The sequence below is a fragment of the Heliangelus exortis genome, chromosome 3, assembly GCF_036169615.1.
Source record: "Heliangelus exortis chromosome 3, bHelExo1.hap1, whole genome shotgun sequence".
In the NCBI taxonomy this organism is placed as follows: Eukaryota; Metazoa; Chordata; class Aves; order Apodiformes; family Trochilidae; genus Heliangelus; species Heliangelus exortis.
In genome coordinates, this window is record NC_092424.1 from 57,769,269 (window position 1) to 57,790,132 (window position 20,864).

General features: G+C 37.9%; 1 protein-coding gene across 2 annotated transcripts; it reads left to right on the forward strand.

The window, feature by feature from the left end:
• Nucleotides 1-7,984, forward strand: MTFR2 (mitochondrial fission regulator 2). 2 transcript variants are annotated; one of them, XM_071740842.1, is made up of 8 exons: nucleotides 1-70; nucleotides 632-760; nucleotides 1,141-1,245; nucleotides 1,484-1,608; nucleotides 3,324-3,535; nucleotides 4,540-4,849; nucleotides 5,794-5,974; nucleotides 7,155-7,984. In XM_071740842.1, exons 1-8 carry the CDS (start codon nucleotides 8-10, stop codon nucleotides 7,251-7,253), a joined length of 1,224 nt encoding a protein of 407 aa, XP_071596943.1. In that variant the 5' UTR covers nucleotides 1-7; the 3' UTR covers nucleotides 7,254-7,984. The 2 variants fall into 2 exon arrangements, with proteins under 2 accessions (XP_071596943.1, XP_071596944.1); XM_071740843.1 differs by lacking the exon at nucleotides 5,794-5,974 and having other exon boundaries at nucleotides 7,155-7,365.
• Nucleotides 7,985-20,864: the final 12,880 nt, after the last annotated feature.

Sequence of the window (20,864 nt, forward strand, 5' to 3'; positions counted from 1 at the left end):
GGCGGGCATGGCGCTGGTGCTGGAGCTCCTCAGGCGGGTGCTGGAGTACTTCGGCTGGCAGCCACACCAGGTGGGACCCCGAGGAGCGGGGAGACACGGGCTGGAGACCCGCGGGGGGGGGTGTTGGGGGGCTTCTGCGGGGGGGAGAGAGGGAGGGTCGGCACATCGCGGCCGCAGCGTGATCGTGGGAGGGCCGGCTAAGCTACAGGGGCGCAGCTGGGGGCGTCGGTGTGGAGAAGCTTGGTGGGCGTGCTGCCGGCCTGAACGTTGGGTGTCGGTGGCTCTCTGATCGGATAGAGCCATTCAAGGTTTTTTTTGTGGTTTTTGTTTGGGTTTTTTTTTGCTTTGTTTTGTTTTGTTTTCCAGAAACCTGGGAAAGGTATTTTATGGGAAACGGAGATAGTTTGTTGCTGCAGTGACAGGGTCTGATGATAGGGCCCGTGTTTAGGGGCAGTTCTTTTGCTCGGGGCCGTCAGCAATGAGGCACAACTGCAGCTTGTAGCCGTGAGGAAAGGCTTGCTTCGCTTACCCGAAACTACCGAAGTACTGCTAGGAATAGTAGTTCGAGCTTTCCTAGTTATTTTCTGGCTTCCTTGTCGGGAGTTCTTGGTTTATGATTTTGTTTTGCCAGGCTCTGTTTTTGGAAACGCGCATATTCGGCAGCAGCATCAGCCGTACGATCAGAACGTGCCTGCCTTCAGCAATCTCGAGAAGGCATCTCCAGCAGTTGTATTCCATCATAAGGAAGTACCAGATCAAGGTACATGAAACTGATTTAATTGCTTTACTCTGTGTTTTCCCCTGTGACGTCTATAGATGCATACGGTTACTCAGAAGTGCACTTTTTTTTGTTTTGTCAGTAGCTCAGAATGTAGCTGCATGGTGTAGCTGTTACGTTCTCTGTTGGCCTTTGTGCCACTTTAAAATATATTTGGTATGGGTCATGTCTCGGTGGTGCTGTGGAAACAGTCTGTTAAAACCAATGTAGACCTCTTTGGACTTTCAGCTTGGGAAGAGCATTGGAAAGTTAGGTTATATTTAATTGCATATAACATTAAAATATGTAGTAACTTTAATTGTAAGAACTGCAGGCTTTGATTTTGCTTTTCAGAATAAAATGAAAGGTATTTTGATTTTTAGGTCATACCTGTCTGCCAAAAAAAGAAGTACGGATCTGCTCGAAGTGTTGTCCGTAGGCTTGGGACAATTCTTTCCTTAGAGCCCTACCCAAGACCTTATTTAAAAGTAAGTTATTTATGGTTCTAGATCTGCTTCAATTGTTTAGGTTTTCTAGTTTCTTAAGATACTGATAGCTTTCCTGTTCTTTTTTGCTTGTTTAATTTCTGTTGCTTCCCTTACGCTCACTGTTTCCAACTTGATTAGAGCACTGCTTAAAAATTCCTTTTGCTGAAGTAGTACTTATGGTATGTGCTGGATCTGGTTTCTCTTCACACATTCTTTTTCCTCGTTTTTTTGCTTTTAGCTTGTTCAAGACCCAAGTTCCTTGGGTAATGATGACCAAAGTATAGCTCCAGCTCCTGTAGCTCCATCACTTGCTGATGTCCTCTGGGTGGCAAATGATGAGGGACAAGCATTTACTAGACTTAAGTAAGTAAAAGCAGAATATATGCATAAAAGGGAGTCAGAAAAGTAACTTAGGTCTTTTCTTTGTGGTATTTAGTTTTATCATGTTTGGTTGTTTGGGTTTGTTCATTTTTTTAAATTTTTTTTAACTTGCCCTTTCAGGCTTTCAGCTAAATGAACCCTGGAAACTTCTTGATTTTTCTGGTGGGAGCATTTACTTCTTACCTGAAATTTTTTGCTGTATATTCGTATCCAAAAGATTTCTGAAATTTGAGTCACTTCTTTTTCTGAGAGTGCATCAGGTGCCTTGCTGATATTTTAATTGTTACTACTTTGTGAGGGAGTATAAGGGGAACTTGCACATTGCAACATTAAAAAAAATTATTATATCTATCATTTTAGTCTGCAAGCATTTTAGAAAATGTTATAAAGGGGAAAACAAGAATGAATGTTTAAATGTCTTCTTTTAATGTCTGGTACTCTATAGTGCTGTGAATGTAAAACTTAATGTTTGCTTAGATGGAAAGAATACCATAATTTCTTTACTTTAAAAATGTACCTTGAATACAGTTTATGCAACCCGTTTGAGCTTTTATGGAGTGCTAAATCTTGCCTCATATTGGCATGTGTTTGCTGATGATGTTTGTACTGCTTGCTGGTAATGAAACTACAAGAAAGTGATGAAATGAGACTCTTTATATTAGAGAAGTTTTGATAAACTTGTGTTTCATCCTGCGATTCCCGACTCATTACTGTTGAATTGTAGAAGGTATTTTCTTTTGCAGAAAAAGTAAGAATATTGTTAAAAGGATCTGTGGCCTGTTTTGATTGCTTACACTGTTATTTAACTAGTCTGATTCACAGATCAATGAATGTTCATTCTTTCTCCTCCTCCTCTCCTCGCTCAGTGAGAAGTTTTTCAAGAACAATTTTTTTCACTGATATCTTTTCCTTCTGAGCCAGTGTGAAGAGCAAGGGTTTTTTGAAAATCAGAAATCAATGCTGCAAGTCTGAATTGAAGTGAAAGGATGATTATTATAAGGGAAAAGGGGTCTGGGTTTGTTTCATTCAGAACTTAGGGCATCTTGAATAAAAACTAAATTTAATTTCTTCTTTTCATAATGAAATCCTGGTAGTTTGAATTTACATTTATTCTATATTTTACAGTGATTTCTTCAGGCACGGACTTGAAACAATTTTTAAAATTAAAACCTGAGACTTGTAGCATGACCTTCTGTTTCAGCCTGTGGTTATATGTAGCTTACAGAAAATGAAGTACTTATTCTGGAAGTGCATATTAAAATCCATTGTTGTTTTCTGAGCTTGCAACTTCTTTGCTGCTTGCAGTGTTCTTGCAGAGTTTGATAAGTGAGTAAATGGCGAAACTTAAGAGATTTCTCTCTGCTTTTCATATCTACTGTTACAGTAGATATGTCAGTCTGATGCTTATTGAATAATGATAGCTCAGTCCTACATTATGGCCTTATGATGTATGCTCTATCCCTAAATAAATTACCTGACTTTTGTATGATGACTTTTCAAGGATCTGTATTGTACTTGAGGAAAGGGAGAATTAAAATATTTGGAAGTTTATGACTAGTTAAAGGTTTGAAGTTTTCTTAAATAGTTTGCAAATTTATGTCTTCCTGAATGATGATAACTTGCTTGAACTGATAGTAGGTTTTGAGAATTGATTGCTGACTGAGCCTTTTGAAACTCTATCTTTTGTTGTTTTCTAGGACTGAATTATGGAGAAAAGAAAAAAGTACAGCTTATTGTGACTTTCATCCACCTATAGATTTAATACAGAGTGTTCCAAGAAACAGTACACAGAATCTTGTTGATCAGTCAGCACTGCAAAAAATTTCTGCACTTGAAGATGAACTAACCTTTCTTCGTACTCAGATTGCTGCTATTGTTTCAGCACAGACACTGGGAAGCTTTCCATCATGTAAGCTCCTCTGGTTTGAAAAAAATCAGTTGGTTTTTGTTTGTTTTTTTGTTTGTTTGGTTGGTTTTTTCTTTAGTGGTCTTGTTCCCGTCTTGCCATTTCTGAGATTGATCGAGAAAATCTCTAATTTGTCTAACTGAAGTCACACCAACAAAATGTGCAGAATGCTGTGTTTTGTTTTTCTTTTCAGTATTTGGTGTTGTCTGTCATCCCCCCACCCCGTTTTCTTGGCTTGATTGCCAATTTACACTGCAGTTGATCCTAACTGGTCTTTATACTCATTTCCACGTTTTTTTTGTTGTTTTCCACTGCTTAAAAAAGTTAGACTCTTATTCCTTTTGTTTTTTGCACTTGTTCTGACAAGTTATCAAAATAATGGATTAAAAAACTATTATAGCTATTCATGCTTTAATGAAAACAAATGCTGCAGTAGCTGTGGCTAACAGCTACTAGAGTATCAAAGGCTGAAGCTTATGTTAAGGTCTTGATTGTCTTACTTGTGCTGTGATTATTGAAACATTTGAACTGGTATGGGAGTGTTACATTTGTATTGTGCAGAGCGAACTTAAACAGTAGTTGAGGCAACTCTGAACTTCATTGAGATGTTCTGTTGATTTTCTTTTGTCCCTTCTCCATTGCACTTAGTATTGTAATCTGTTAGACATGCTTTGTGGTTATTTCTGGTTTTGCTCCATGTGGGATATTCTAACATTCAGCCCACTGAGAATAAACTAGACGTGGTAATTGAAGACACAAATGGAGGAAATCAGGGTAGTGCAAGACAATTAGTGATTTCATGTGTTCTGAAGCTGTGGCTTTGAAATAAAAAACGTTCTTTGTTTTAAATGTAATCCCTCTGTGGTATAATACCACAGTTTGTAAGAAAGTGCTTTAAGAGCCGGTCTTAGCTCAATTTAAAACTGGGTAATCTTAGCTGTTGATTAATATTGTTAATTATGAAGGTATACTGATTAAAAATAAGATCACTGTTTTTCCTTTAAAAGTGCATCCAGAAGCCTTTAAAACATTCAGCACTCCAGATGTATTTTACCCAGTGCCAGCCATGACTTCTACGCCATTGTCCGTCTCTCACAACCAGTTTGTCATTCCTTCGCCGCCTCCACTTCCTTCTGGTGGACCATCTGGTGTTGATGCCAGTAATTCAGTAGCTGAACTTATAAAACAACGTCGTGCAACAAGAAGCAGTGGTTCAGCTGCAGCTGATAGTGGTGATCACCAGGGGACAAAAAACATTCCTAGCATGATGGATGTTTTAAAAGACCTGAACAAAGTTCAGTTGCGAGCTATTGAGAGGTAGGTTGGATTGAACCTGTATTTGAATTATCCAAGACTGTAACTGTCACAGCACTTAAGTGCCACCACAGAACACTGGTTTGAAATATCATTTAGTGAGCAGCTACTGCTGACAGACTTATGATGTATGCTCTATCCCTAAATAAACCTCTAAGTTCACAGGCTGGCACTTAAGATACTTGTGACGTGGCTTTTAGTTGCATTTAAAACATGCTGAGTATCAGAGCATTAAAACTGGTGTCCTGCTTTAGTATACAAATCTCAGGTTTGGGGCAGGGGGAGGTGGATGTGTTTGCTATCTGGAGTTTGTTTACTAAGTTTCCTACAGGGTCACAGAAAATTGATCTGAACAAATAAACTTTCTGAATTCACTGTGAAAGGGCAAATAGTTGGGGAAACATTGGAAAGCTACTGTTAGCATGCTGAAAATATTCTCGTCCTAACTCTGAAGTGATAAAGAAAGTATATGCTGTATCTTTCATTGAAAGTGTTTCATAAATTTGTGCTTTAGTAGTGCAGTTGGATTGTGAATATTTATAATGTTCTGTTGCCCTATACAAAAATACCTTGCACATTTGCAAGGTATTTTGCACATTTTGCACATTATACTGCACATTTTGCTTTTCCCCCCACATTATTTATTTGCATTACTCTAACACTTTGTGTTGATTTATTGCTACTTTTCTTTATGGAACAGCATCAAGCTGTATTTTCAAGTTAAGAATTTGGCTGAGAAGTTGTTTGGTGTATTTGTATTAGTCCTGTTTGGTGAACTGTTGCAAAAGAGCATTAGCAGCATTATCTGTGTAGTTAGAGATTTACAGGATAGGATGTATACAGAAATTGTGTCTTGATTTTTGATCACTCAGCAAATGATTAAGGACAGGAGATGATAAAACTTTTGTGTTTGTTTTTTGTTTCTGTTTTTCATTTGTTCTTTGGAGGTCACCTGGAGGCACTCCTCTTTCTAGACCCAAAAAGAGGCAAAGTTCAGATTGGGATCCTGTTGCTCTTTTAACTCATGCACTAAAGCAGAAATTTGCACATAAAAATGATGATGAAGATGATTCCTTGGATAAAGAAAATCAGTCTTTTGACAGCTCATCATTTTCTAGTCCAGAGATGGTATGTTTTTTGTACAAGACTATGTTTTGATATTCTCAAAGTGACTGCTGTTCTCATGTATAGTCGCTATGTTTTTATGGGTTTTTCTACAATTTTCTACATTTTTCTACAATGTTTTTAAGCCCTCAGCCTAGGTGGCTGTTTCTTTCAAGTATAAGATTCTCAAAAGATTATTTTGGGTAGATTTAGGCTGGTAAATGCACTTATAGATGCAGTAAGAGGAGAAGGGACCTTAAAATTCAGCTCATAGTTGACTGATTTATGGATGTTTGCTTGAGAGTAACTGGCAGATATCCATGGATAGAAACTGTGTATCTAGTTATTAATACTATTTATTGACTAATTTTGCCAATAAAAGTGGTAGGAAGAAACAGGGAGGTCTGATTACCATGTTCTGTATGTTCAGAAATTAAAATTAAGGCACTGGCTGTGACATTTTCTTTGAGGCAGCATCGTTTCTGCACAGTCCAGCAGTACTGTTTGATGTTAGAGACTTCCACAAGCCTCAGAACTGCTTTCTTTGAGACAGACAGAAACAAGTGGCAGTAATATCAACTGTGCTTCTCTGTTTAGCAATTCTGTCTTTGTATCTTAAAAGGGAGGTAATGATTTGGACTGTGGCATATGTTAGCCTAAGTGAGGAAAGTAATGCAAAAGGTATAATGGAAATCCAGATATTCTTTAAAAGCTGTCACATATATAGCTGCTTGGCTGAATATGTAAGTAAAATTAAGGTGTATGTTTCTACTTCCTGCTGTAAGTATCAGTCGAGTGCAGTCTTAATAAATTTCCCTGTTAACCTTTTTTCCCCAAAAGAAAAATTAGAAACTTGATAAAACAGCCAAGCTTGTGTTTTGGATGCTGTAGACCTCTGCATTGCTTAGCTGACACCTGATTTTAGGTGCAAAGATCAATGTTAGTTCCTTGAACACGTTGTTTGTGGAATAGCTTAAGGTCCAGGATCTAACAGCTGAATTACAAAGTCCTGGAAGAGAGGCTGCTTAAGGTCAGCATGCTCAGGAATAGATACAGAATGATAAGCCAATTGCACAGGCTTACTATTTTATTCTTCCTATGCTAAGAGAAGCACAACAACACTTCCCAACTGTCTTTATTGGAAACATAATCTCATTCAGTTCTCTTGGGTATAATTTTGTTTAATTCCATCCCTGCTCTCCAGGTTGGTCCTTGCAGTCGGAAGCCAAACGCAAAATCTGGGCTTGTAAGAACTAATGAAGCTAAACCAGCACCAACGTGGAAAGTGAGAGCTCATATTTAACTGATGGAGACTTCTGAGGAAAGTTTTTTGAGTGTACAAGTGGTGGGTCCCCTTTTAAACTGCTGTAAGGTTGTGTAATTTTTCTCGAAGACATCTCTCCTATCCTGTTGGAGTTTGGGTTGTGTAGGAAAATTTCCTTTTCCTTCTCTTTAGATTCCCAGCAGCCAAACTTGTGAATGCGATGCACACAGCCAAAAAAAGTTGTTTATTGCTATGGAGCAGTGTGTTTTGAAACCTGGGAGATACAGGAAAGAAGTGTGTGTGAACAAAAAATAATTATTGGTTTGGCAACTGAGGTGTGTGCTCTGCACTTCAGTGTCAATAAGGAAGTGTAAACTTTTTGTTAGTGTGGTGTAAAAAACTCACCACATATAATTAATAGCCGATGATACTGTTTCATTATAATGGTGCAGCTGCCTCAATTTTCTTTGCAGTTTGCTGATGCAACACTGTACATGTGCAGACAGTATTCTAACTTATTGGGGTCACTAGATTCAGCTTCCAAGTTTGTGAAAATCTGTTGTATTTCAAGTAACTGCAGGTTGTCTGTTAAATGTCTATAATATGGAGGAGTTGTGTTCTGGGAGACAGAAGACTTTGTAGTGAGACCTGCTAGCACCTAGTCTGAAATCTGTGTGTACATAAACATTGACATCCTCCTTGGCTTCTCCATATGAAGTCTGTTTTGTTCACAGGAGTTTATAAAATAAAGCTTTCTTTGTATTGTAGAAGTGTGTGGTAGTGACAGTTTGTATTGCAAATTTACTTTTTTGGATCTTAAGTGCTGACTATACTAGACAATGTCTATTATTACCTAAAATCAATTAAAATAGAGCTTACATATTTCCTGTCAGAGTACTTGGTGAAGTACAAGTGTCTTCTATTTCCCTGCCTGCTTATGCAGAGTAGACAGGCACCTGGATTCCCTCTTGCTGCTTGGTCTTATTTGCACCGTTGTAAGAAATTACTGTGCAGATCTCATACTTACGTTATAATTGTAAGTAATCTTTTGACTAAAACTGGAGCTTAAAATTACTTGCTATGTTAAGCTTCAAAAATTATGACTTATAGATTTTTTCTTCTGAATTTAGTAGTTATTGAACTATATCATGTTCTCCCATTTCTCTCAGTCTGTAACATTTTGACCTTCCCTTTCTTTCCACTTCCAGAACACTCATTTGTTCTCTACCTAAGCTTGACAACTGCTCTGAAATCCATACAGAATAGCCAGCTTGACCCTCTATTTAGGAGTCTTACCCTCTTCTATCAAAGCTCCCCATTGTCTTTTGTCTGCTGCTGTGATCTCTGACATACTGGGGCTGCAGGGAGCAATAGTGAAGGAAGTCTATGCAAGTGCCTGCAGAAGGGGATTTTAAGGCCCTTGGAGTCCCAGGGAGCATAAAGCCCATGAATCAGCTCCCTTTTGCTCAGTATCTGTAGTGTGATGAGGTGGAGCAAGTAATCTCCTTGCTGTTTTTTGTCAGCATTTGTAGGTCCAGGGGGTCTCAGCATTTGAAGCCATACTGACAAATGTGAAGGTGGAATTCTTGCTGTGAGGGACTGACTTAATCTGCAGAGCCCTGAATGCAGTAGTCTTCTCTCTATCCTACTTCAACTGCTTCATGTGACCAACAGTTTCTTCTCTTCATGAAGAACTATTGTTTTAAACTAATTTTTGTATGTGTTTTCTGTGCTCTCCAGTTCATCATTTAAGTACTTGGCCTACGGGAACATTTTTCAGTGGGAATTTGAAATTGAAAAGTGTCATCTTTTCATTTGGGAAGAGAACTTGCTCTGGAATTTCTTAGTACCTCTTCAACTGGGGATCTAGTGTCAGACTTCAGAAGCATCTGCAGATTTTAGTGAGCTGTGTGACACTTCAGGTTGCTGAGTACTATCTTGTTTTTGCATCAATCTGATGCAAATTGTGCATTAGTGGAATTTGCTTAGCTGAGCTGCTTCCCTAGACTACTTTTTTAAACTATGTACCACCTACACATGTTATGAGAATAGGCTCTTTGTTTTATGTAGTTCCAGATGTAAATTAGGTTAGGCATTGAGCCCTGGTATAGCTTGAGAAGTCTGGGTGGCATCTGGTAGTATCTGACAGTTTTCAACTCTAAGAAGCTGCAGAACTTGAACAGTGATGTTTAGTAATGGAAAGAATGTCACCTATTGCAGATACATGTTCCTTTCAGAACTAGAAGACATGTGGCTTTGTTATTTTATTTGACTGAAACATCTGAATCAACAACTTGGAAGCAATTTGAACTTCTTTAGGGTTGTCCATGCCCACCTAGAATCCTTGCTCTGTTTATCTACCAAGAACCTCATTCACATGTGGCCCCTGACTGAGTTGCTGAGTGACAATACAGCTCTTAGGAGAAGCAGTAGCAATATGAGAGAGGAGGAAGAGGCTCAGGAACATGAGCATGCCCTTGGTCTGCTGGAACAATCGTGGAAAATGTTGTGCTATTTTATTCTTGTCACTGAAAATGTATTCTCCTGCCACTCCTGATGAACTATTAGGCAGGGTGTATGTCTTCAGGAGTTGGTGGGGAGGTTTCTGGAATGAAAGTTGGTTTTGTTTTTCTACTAGAGATTAAGTAGTATGTACAGTATATCCAGTTTGTCAATTAATAAAAGTGAAACAACAAAGTCTTTCCGGATACTCACTACTTGTGAGGGACAATCAACATATAATCTGCCATTCCATGTATATGCAAAGAGTCTGAGGGGAAAAAACAGCAGAAAATATACAACAGTATCCACCGCCTGCAGCCTCTTCCTCTTTTCAGGAATTAATTACATTGTTCTTTAGCCCTGCCTAAATAGTAATTATTATATACAGGGCTCTTGCAAAGGCCTAATCGACAAAGGGATCCTGCTGAACAAGTTGAGTTACTACTGATCACAAGCCCCAGGGAAAGAAATTCCTGCAGGCAAGACTATGAAAGCAGCTGGTGTCCCAATGTATGTATGGCCTGCAGCCAGATTGCACTTTTGCTTTATCTGAAATCCTTGTCAGTGATTCCAGGTATCCGGGAGACATTCATGATCCTGATTTCTGTTCCAGCTTCTCAGAACCAATCCCTGTATGGTTGATCAATATTTTTTCATAGTGACACTGACTTTCACTACATCTTCCAGTTTTATCTGAATATCTATGGATTAGTTGTTTAGAGCATTGTTGTTGCATGTGTGTGAAATTTAAATAATTTGCAGATTCTATTCCAGTGCTTTACATACTGTTGTTTCTTGGCTGAAAGACACAAAGAAAAAAGTAAGACTTCCTGAAGTTTTCCAGTGGTGAAAATGGGCAGGATCAGCCCACTGTAACAAGAGAAACAATTGATGATTTGACATTCAAACTGTCCTCAGTCAGTGGCATAGATTGGTTCAGTAACTTCAATATATCTTAAGATACAAGTCATTATTATTACATTTTTAAGTGAGAAAATGCATTGTTTTAGGGTTTTTTGTTTGTTTGTTTGTCTGTTTTCCTGAATATCTTTGTCCTCAGCATTTTTTCCTTTTTCTCATGCATGTATATTCATCATATCTTTTAAGGTCATAAAAATATTGCTTCCTTTGTGAGGAAGAATAACTTGGGTTATGTGAGAAGATACAAGACGTGGTTTAATGTTTTTATCTACATAAATAATTATGCTTTTTTTTTTTTTTTTTGCAGTTTGGCTGACAATTGTGAAAAATCACAGTCTGAAAGGGTCTTTCACAAGCATTTTGCTCTCTTGTTTGTAAATGTTTTGGTGGTTTATAACGATGTACATGGTACTCCATAGTTACTCGTTGGAACAGTGGTGTGACAGTTTTAACTATCTAAGATTACTTTGTGGATAAAGGCTAAAGAAGACAGCTCTCCTTCCTCTTGAGCAATACTTTGTCCGTTTCAGAATTATTTGCCCACATAACTTACAAATTCTTTTGGTTCAGATTTTTTCTCTCTCATTAATACTAGTGACCAGCAGAAATAATTCTTATTTATCATCAGTTTTCAATGTGCTTTTTGTATCTATAACTCTTTGGCAAAGAAATGTTTTGCCTGTATATCTGTGGGCATGTGTTAATGAAATAGCTGTCTTCTGTAAGATAACTGATACTAATTCAAATGTCAGTGTTAATCTCTTTATATTAGGACTTCTCAAAACTATGTTACATATTAGGTGATCTTGGGCTATGTTTAACAAAACTAGAAGGGGAAAAGATGGAAAATCACTTAATTGTGAATATGAAGCCTAATTCATTCAGATGTGTATGGAAGTACAGTAGGTCTTTGAACTTGGCATCCTAATTAAAAAAAAAAAAGATTCTAAAAGCTTCTGGTTTGCTAAAAACTTTTTTTCATTAGATTAAAATGTCCTGTTTTGTTTGGAGATTATGATTGTAGCTTCATTTGCAATATCAACTTTACTCTGTTTTATCTAGCTATTATTTAGCTAAATAGCTGTGATATTTTTGATTGTGCTAGGCATTTGTTTCTGTGGTATTCTTTATTTCATAGGATCATAGAAGGGCTAGGCTTGGCAGGGACCTTCAAGATCATCTAGTTCCAATCCCCCTGCATGGGCAGGGACACCTCCCACCAGACCAGGCTGCTAAAGCCCCATCCAACCTGGCCTTGAACACTTCCAGCGAGGGGGCAGCCACAGCTTCCTTGGACAACCTGTTCCAGTGTCTCACCACCCTCAAATAATACCTTAAATAATTTTTTCCACCACCTTAAATAATTTTTTCCACCACCTTAAATAATTTCTTCCCCCACCTTAAATAATTTCTTCCACCACCTTAAATAATTTCTTCCACCACCTTAATAATTTCTTCCTAATGTCTAATCTAGATCTACCTTCTTCAAGTTTTAAACCATTTCTCCTTGTTCTCTCACTACACACCCATGTAAAAAGCCCTTCCTCAGCTTTCTTGTAGGCCCCCTTCAGATACTGGAAGGTTGATACAAGGTCACCTCAGAGCCTCCTCTTCTCCAGGCTGAACAACCCCAACTTCTTCAGCCTGTCTTCACAGGGGAGGTGCTCCAGCCCTCTGATCATTTTAGTGGCTCTGGACACTCTCCAGGAGCTCTATGTCTTATGCTGGGCACTCCAGAACTGGACACAGTGCTCCAGGTGGGGTCTCACAAGAGCAGAGTCGAGGGGGAGAATCACCTCCCTTGACCATCTGTCTGTGCTGCTTTTGATGCAGCCCAGAAAGTGAACTGGGTCCTGGGCTGCAAGTGCACATTGATGGCTCATGTTAAAACTTCAAGTCCACCACCACCCACAAATCCTTCTCCTCAGGGCTGTCTGCAATCCTTTCTCCTCCCAGCCTGTATTGGTGCACGGATGCAATTGCCTTGACCCAGGTGCAGAACCTTGCACTTGGCCTTATTGAACTTCGTGCAGTTTGGACGAGCCCACTTCTTGAGCCTGTCGAGGTCCCTCTGGATGCCATCCCTTCCCTCCAGTGTGTTGACTTCACCACACAGTTTGGTGTTGTCAGCAAACTTGCTGAGGGCTCATTCAATTCCACTGTCTGTGTCACCAGCAAAGATGTTAAACAGCACTGGTCCCAGTGCTGACCCCTGAGGAACACCACTCCTCACACATCTCCATTTGGACACTGAGCCACTGATCACAACTCTTCGGGTGTGACCATCCAGCCAGTTTCTTATCCAACGAGGGGTCCATCCATTTAATCCATATCATTCCAGTTTAGAGATCAGAATACCATGCAGGAGAGTGTTGAATGTTTTGCACAGGCCCAGGTAGATGTTATCTGATGATCTGCCTTTGTCCACCGAGGCTGGGACCCTCTGTAAGAGGCCACCAAGTTAGTGAGGCAGGACTTGTCCTTATTGAATCCGTGTCGACAGCCACCAATCACCCTGTTGTTGACAGGGAACTTCCCCAGACTGCTGTATCTTTTCAAATATGATGGACGGTGGCTTTGCAACTTAATCCACCAGTTCTTTCAGGAGCCGTGGGTGAATCCTATCAGGTTCCATGGACTTCAGGCTCTTTAGGTGATCTTGAACCTCCTCTTTATCTATATCGGGAGGAATCATAATGATTCAGAGTATTAGTTCTAATAGCTAACAGAATTAGTTCTAATAGAATTAATTCTAGTTACTAATTATAATAATAAAAAATCCTTTCTTTTGATATTAATTATTTTCCCCAAGAGCCCTACCAGGAGGCTCTCTCCTTCCTCAATGGGAATTAGATTTTTTTTTTTACATGTTGAAAGAAAAACTATGTGGTGTTTTTGTTCCAGCTGTGTTTCTAGTCCTCTTTACATCTGCTTACATTTTTATTTGGGCTGTTTGCCTGAAAGGCTAAAGGAGACTTTAAAAGCATATTGTTTATTTATGTGAGCAGGAGTGTTTATTTTTTATTGTTATTGGAACAGAAGTATTCATACCTTTTTTTAGGCATTTAATATCAAAGGACTGAAAGCAGGAGCCTAGGTTCCCTCTTTAGTCAACAGAGAGGTAAACCTCTCTTTAGTATCAGAGAGGTTTAGGTAAACCCCTAAATTGGCAAAAAATGTTTTAGAATTAGATGTATTTTAAAAGTTTTAAAATTATTGATCCAAATAGTTGACACATTCTGCACATGCATTTTATGTATTAAACCACAAGAGAGCAGTGTTATACCAGGTTTATGTTGCAAACCTTAGATGTATTACTGAAAGCAAAATTACTTTTAACAGCAATATTGTACAATTTTTGTACTTTTATCTTTTAATGGTATTTGCTAAATGTTAGAGGTACATCTAAGTTACTGGTGTTATATATGTATATTTATATGTGTTTGGTTTAGTAAAATGTCAACACCGGGGCAATATATTCTCTTATCCACAAAATGTAACTGCTGCTTAGTTTTCCTAAACATTTAACAACCAGGAGAACAGACAGAAGATTTTATGTTTTGAGATACAGAAAAGCTTCATTCAGCACTAAGCTTTTCCTGAAGAAATATCCTCTCATTGCCTGTGTAAAATGACTACTGGAGAAAATTTCTGTTTGTGTTGCAGTAGACACATAATTAGTATTGCCATGGAGTTGCTGGGGTTGGTGTAAATGAAGGTGAAAATATGCTGCAAGTCAACGTGGACCATCTGGTGTACAAATTGGTATTTTCCTTTCAAATTAAAGATTGTACTCGGCTCGTGTAAGCATGCATGTTCTTTGCTCTTTACATGTAAGCAACAACTTGAGCAAGTTTAGGTGCATCTCTAAAGCTGAGTGAGTGAGTGTTTCAGGGTTGGGTGAAGTTCAGCCTTCAGTAACTGCTTCTGCATCGCTGCTGATTTCATTGGAATTGCTGGAGTGATACTTAATGGCATTATTTTAAATAAGGAATTTCTTACCCATTTTATCACCTTTAACTGTGGAGAACAGTGGCAGGTATAAAGGCGGAGTAGGAAGAAAGTCAGAGTAAGCTTAGTTTTGTTTTCTACATCTGTTATTGTTGTCTTATGGTTCAGTGATGTGTAGTCACCTTACAGGGTCTTTTTCTTGGTGGTTTTTGTTTGTTTGTTTATTTGTTTGCTTTTTGATAAAGCTTTAGGAATCTCTGTTATAAATTCTGAAATAGCAGCACAGCTCAGTGAGATAGATGTGAGATTGTGTGCTAATCCTGATGTGAGGGTTTGTTCATTTTTTTCTTTAGAGTGCTGCATTTTTGTATGTCCATTCTGTTGTTTGTTACTTATTTTTTCTGGCTGGTATTTCTGCCTTATTTTTCTATTATGCTTTTTTCTAGTAGGTGTATTGCTTCTCTTATAAACCAGATTTGACCATGACCTATTGGGGCCAGCTTGATAGGCCAGGCTGTTTTTGTTATACACCTTCCTTGCTCTTGAGGAAGTGTTTTTGAATAGAGGTTTTTGTTTTCTATTTTGTTAAGTAAGGAGCTTCTTTACTGCCATAGCGTGTAGAGTGGGAAAGTAATCTGAAAGTCAACATTTTGTAGTATAAAAATGGCTAGTTTGAAGCTGGACTTTGATTTGACTCAGATGAAATGTGGACTTTAAAAACAACCCACTTTCTTTATCTGCCCTTTCGAGCACTCAGATATTTTTTGACTGGCTATGTTTTCTTCTTATGTCTTCTCTTCCTCTCATACAGACTGTCTGAATGTGTATCAATTTTATTCAGGTTTTGTTTGTTAGGTTTCTGCAGGGTCAATTTTATTTTTTCTAGTAAATCTTCAGCCCCTTTATTATTTCTCAGTAGTGACGTAGGCTTTTTATTAAGATTTGAAGAATATACTTTGCATTTAGTGTGTTAGAACAATGAGGCTGCTAGTGAGACTGATATAAAATAATAAAATAATGTATCAATAAACAAAACAATAAAACATAACCTTCTCTGCAGTTTAGCTTGTCAGTGATATAATTATTTTTGATGTTGAGTTAGACTTTTAAGGTCACAAATAAAAGAAAGAAACGTTAACAAAAGGCAAGCAAAATAGAGTTCAGGAGATCCTGCTTCATGCTTTGTAAGCTCCTGGTGCTGTTGCTAGGAGAAGAGCCTGTTCACAGTCCTCTAAGCCAGTAGCTCCCAGGGAACACACAGAAACTTGTGCTTTTTCTACACAAACTACAAAGTTTCTACACAAAGGCAAACTCAGCCTTTTTTATTCTGTACTCCCCTTTTTTTCTTTCCTCTCTAGTGTAATAAGAGCCATGGAGAAAAGTTGTTGCACCTTGAACAAAGGGCTATGTCCCTTCTCCTTCTCCAGTCTCTAGGTCTCCCTTGAAGTTAAGACCCAGTTGAGTTTTGAAGCAAATGGTGTGTGGCCAGATGTGAGTACAGAAATCATCAACAGCTGAGCTGGTAAGAGTTGAGGATCATGAACATGCCACCTGGTAATGTTCATTGCTTAAACAAGAATAAAAAAAGAGAATAAAAGAATAGAGAATAAAAGAATAAAAATAGGAATTCCATATACTTTGGGAAAAGTGAAAAATATTTACTTGAAAAAAACGCAGGAGCACTAATTACTACAAAAACAATTCTCTGACTGGGGAATTATATAAGCAGTTTGGATCTGCAAAATATAAAGAAATTGGCTGAATCTGTTCTTTTATGCTCACTTTGGATAAACATCGGAGTAACACAGAAATTCAGGAAATTATTGCTGCTTATAAGTTTTCTTTTTAATAAATGTGGGAAGAAACAGATGACCACAGGTCAGTTAGCATGTATCAGTTCCAGACAAAAAAATTTTTATGATGGGATCCTGTTCCAGGTTTGGAAATACTGAGATAACAGGAGTGATCTCATGCGTCTTTATTGGAAAACAGAACTTTTAAATCATCTTTGACAAAAATAGCTGTAATAGTTCACTGTAAATTAAAATATAACATTCATATTATCCACAAAGTATATATTAAATGGATATAGAACTGATTAACTGGCAGATAATCTATGAAAGGAGGTATTTCTTCTAGGGCTATAGGGAATGGTTCTAGGTTAATGCAGTTTCATATTCTTAGTAAGGAAATACGTGATAAAATTTGTGCATAATTAAACACAGAAATTACACTATGAGAAATAATGAAGATGGGAATGATGGCCCAAAGCCATAACAATAATGCCATAGTATGCTGGGTCTTCAGAAACTGAGTACATTCTAGGACAATAATTCAGAAAACTATAAAAAGGTTTTGTTCGAATTTATAGGTTTTGCTGCTATATTCTTTCAGAACCAGAAGATCTGTTCGCAGTGACCTGTCTGTGAATACAAGAAGATGGAATAAAAAAAGATACTTTAAGCCTTTCTCTAACAGAGAGAAACAGTAGTAACCAGGAGCAAGAAGAGAAAACTAGAGTAATTAAAAAGAATGTGTTTCAATGATGAGCATAACATGCACTGTGGGAAGTGGTGACTTGTATTTATTAGTCCTTTAAAGTAGAATCCTAAGCTACTTCTACAGTGAACCAACTGTGTAGTGAAACAAACTAAGCCAACAAAACCCACCCTGTTGTTTCTGAATATCTAGGTGATCTAATGTTATTGGAAGTAAAAGTTTAGGTCTCAGATACATGAATCAGATGAAGGTTCTAAGAGATTTTTCTTGGCTGAGTGACCCTTGGACAATGGTGCCTTTCTTCTCTCCCCCCGACATATTCTGCAGAGAACTTTTGATGTATGTTTATTTTCTTATGTATTTATCATAGGCCATCTAACAAAGAGATTAGCTCTTACTAGAGATATTTATTTTATTTTTACATTTCAAAACTACTTTTACTTTCACAGAGGGAGGAGTCTGCTTTTCTTGATGGTGCAAGCTCCTTGCTGATATTCAGGGCTTTATGAAGACTCCATACTTTTCTGGAACTCAGTAAAATTTAAGTTTGTAGATGTGCTGTGTCAGCTGAAAAATGACATCTGCATTATTATATAAGATGTCCCTGAGAGCAGTATAACACCCACAGGCAAAGTTTGAAGCTGTCAAGTAACTCAAGAGCGATGATGTAAGCTTTCCCTTTAAATTAACAACACTGAGGTACCAGAAAGAATGAACTGCAGTTGGAGTGGTGAAGGAGTAAACTACCCCCAAAAATCCAGCAACATGTGCAGTTTTTTAATATGATACTTATAGCTGATTAATTCACTTTTTCCATGAGACTGTAGAAGTTTAGCTACTTTATAATTAAATTAAATGCCATTCTTTCACATCTAGCTCTCTAAAGGATCTGCTGTGGTTTTCTTCTTGAGCTTTGAAGTAACATAGACCTGTTATTAAATTATTTCTATTGTGTACACTTGTGGTAGGAGCAGCACTGGTGTCCCTTGTGAGGCCCTCATATAGAACTAGAGTGCTTCAAAGTGTACCCACAATGAAAATTAATAAATTCCACCTTTAGCCAGAATTTCATGTGCAATGGGATTCTTGGGTGGTAATGGTCAACATGCCAGATTATTTTGTTATGTGGTTTATATTTCAAAACCTTCAAACATATAGGCCTAAGAAGTGGAACACTTCAGAAAGAAAATGAAGGCTGTTTATAGCACAGGGTTATATTGTGATATGTGTAGGTCTTGGGCAGATGAAGGATTTGGCAAAAGACAGCTGAAGTTCAGACACTTTTCCTACATTCCTTCCTACGGAAACATTAGTGGTAGTATTTTTAACTATGATTCCTTAAGACTAGGAAACTAAAAATCTCTTTAAAAAATTAGATTTGTTATAAATTGATAAGAAGCGTGACAGGAATCGAAGCTGACCTGAGCCTCAGAAAAATGTCTCTCTTGAAATAAAAAAATCTGTTTTTTGCTAGAATAAAACCTCCATAGTTTTAACTAGGAATGACCAAGGAAGCCAGAACATAAAAAGGGGGTTTCCTTCCTTTCCTTTCCTTCCTTTGCCTGTTGTGTCATTGCATGAGAGTGCTTGTTTCCACTTAATTCAGTACCTTGCTGAGTTACAAATGAAGTCTCACAGGACCCCCTCATGTCTGGGTGACAGTAAAGGCTCACAAGAATTTTATTTACTTGCTGCATTTTCCAAGCGAGCTGTGAGCTTGCCATGGCTCCCTTATATGAAATACCCTGCAGTCCCTGACCTTTACCTCTTCCATCCTAATACAGAGCATCTCAGAGAAGGAAGAATTCCTCCTCTCTTTCAGGGAGTGAGGAATAAGTCACTCTGCTCTTTAAAGAACGTAGCATATGATTGGGAACATACCAAATAAATACCAATCTTGTGACTAGTTGGTGTCTTCAAGAAGCTGACTGTAATTAGGTCTGCATGGGGGGGGGGGGGGAGATCTAAGAAAGTAAAAATGGGGGCTTGGTAATCTCTTTTAGTCATCTCCAGAGGTGACTCCTGATACAGCGAGCATAGAGGAATGTGAGGATTAAGTGCAGAAGGAAGTAGACTATGCAGCTATCAAGATTTCTTCACTTCAGTCACTTACATCCAGGTAATATAATTGGTTTGTTTATTATCTTTGTACCTACATTGAAGGTAAATGTTTGAAGTGTATTTGCTATGTTAAAACTTTGGTACACACCTATATGAACCTAAAGCATACAATTTGCCAATGTCAGCTGTTTTGAGTAGCTGAAATTACCTGGCCAACATCACCTCTGACTTATTTAATTATGCTTCTTAGTTTGTTTAATGTTCTGTCTTTACACTGGCAGTTTTCAGGTAGCAGCAGTGTTGAGAAAGCTTTCCTTCTAATGTGGGAGCTGGGGCAATTAGGCTACATGTGTGTACATCTTAATTGGACCTGAATGCTGATAAAAGGTACTCCAAATCACATAGAGCAAGTGGGCACTCCTTAATGTTCCTTGCAGTAATGGCAGAACGGGTGGTGTTGACTTTTTTACTACATTGTGAAATGTGTTGTGCACAGGTACCATAGAGTGCTAGTGTCCCCTAAGTGCTTGTCATATATATGGAACTTCATCCCACCAAAAAAAAAAGAGTGAATGTTAAATAAATCCACTTGTATTTCGGTCTCTCAGTTGATGATTTTATATATATATACATGCAGAAACACACATACTACTCCATCTAGAGTTTTAACTGAAATATATTTATCTGCTGCAAAACAGGAAAGATACAAAGCTGGTCCTAAGGACAATATAATTCTTGTTGAATGTCTCTGAATCTGCCACGTTTCAGTACTTCTCGTTTTCTTTGTATTTTGATTGGCTGAAGTGACAAAGCCCAAGTTTGTTTCCAGATGTTGGTAGGTCCTGTTACAGAAATGAGGCTGGGCATCAAATACACATGTACGTGTGGCTCTAGATTTTTCTTTTTGGTAGCTATATTTTTTTCATATATAAGCTCATAAGAATACTCTGCACATATGGGTAAAAACTGGATTTGGAATGTAACAGCTACTGACTTGCATGAGGAGGTCATGGAAATGTCATTCTAAACAAAATGTTGATTTACATCATAAGGGATCTTTTCTCAAAGATGAATATTTTAGTAAGAGCTGTTTGTAACCATGAATTTTCTTTTTGCTCATATAGCTGTTCAATCTTCTTTTAAGTTTTGGTATATAGTTAAAGGCTAATGTATTCTTGTGGCAGCAACTTCCATATATATTGCTTTACTTTGTTTTGCTTGTGTTTTGACTCGGGGAAAACAGCAGCTTTCAGTCTGTACTGAGGCTACAGTTTTTCCCCCCATATTTCTATTTTTTTTTTTTTTTTTCCTCCTGCCCACTTCCTGCTCTGGTACTTGTGCTTTCTAGAGGGGTAATTAGTATGAAAATTAGGGCAAAGAATTTATCTTCAGGATAGGTAGGAGAGGTGGAGGTGTAGTACAATTTCTTTTTATCCCTGTTTGTATGAATTCTGATATTCCATTTTAGTTACAATGTAACTAAGGTCATCTTCCTAATCTGGTACAATATATTTAAACCCTAATATATTTAGACCTAAATATATTTAGGATATAGGATTCAACTCTTCACTCTAAAGTCTATTACCATAAAATTGTCTGGCATGAAATTAATCTACTATTGTGATGCTCATTTCCTTGTGTGTTTAAGTCTTCGTGGTCCTGTGTAGACACCCAAGGTAGCTGCTAGGAAATGGTGCTGCTGGTAGCAAAATTCAA

Coding starts and splice junctions, on each gene's coding strand:
- MTFR2 (XM_071740842.1), top strand. CDS start 8: ATGGCGCTGGTGCTGGAGCTCCTCAGGCGGGTGCTGGAGTACTTCGGC. Junction 71..631: donor TCGGCTGGCAGCCACACCAG/GTGGGACCCCGA, acceptor TTGTTTTGCCAG/GCTCTGTTTTTGGAAACGCG. Junction 1,609..3,323: donor CAAGCATTTACTAGACTTAA/GTAAGTAAAAGC, acceptor GTTGTTTTCTAG/GACTGAATTATGGAGAAAAG.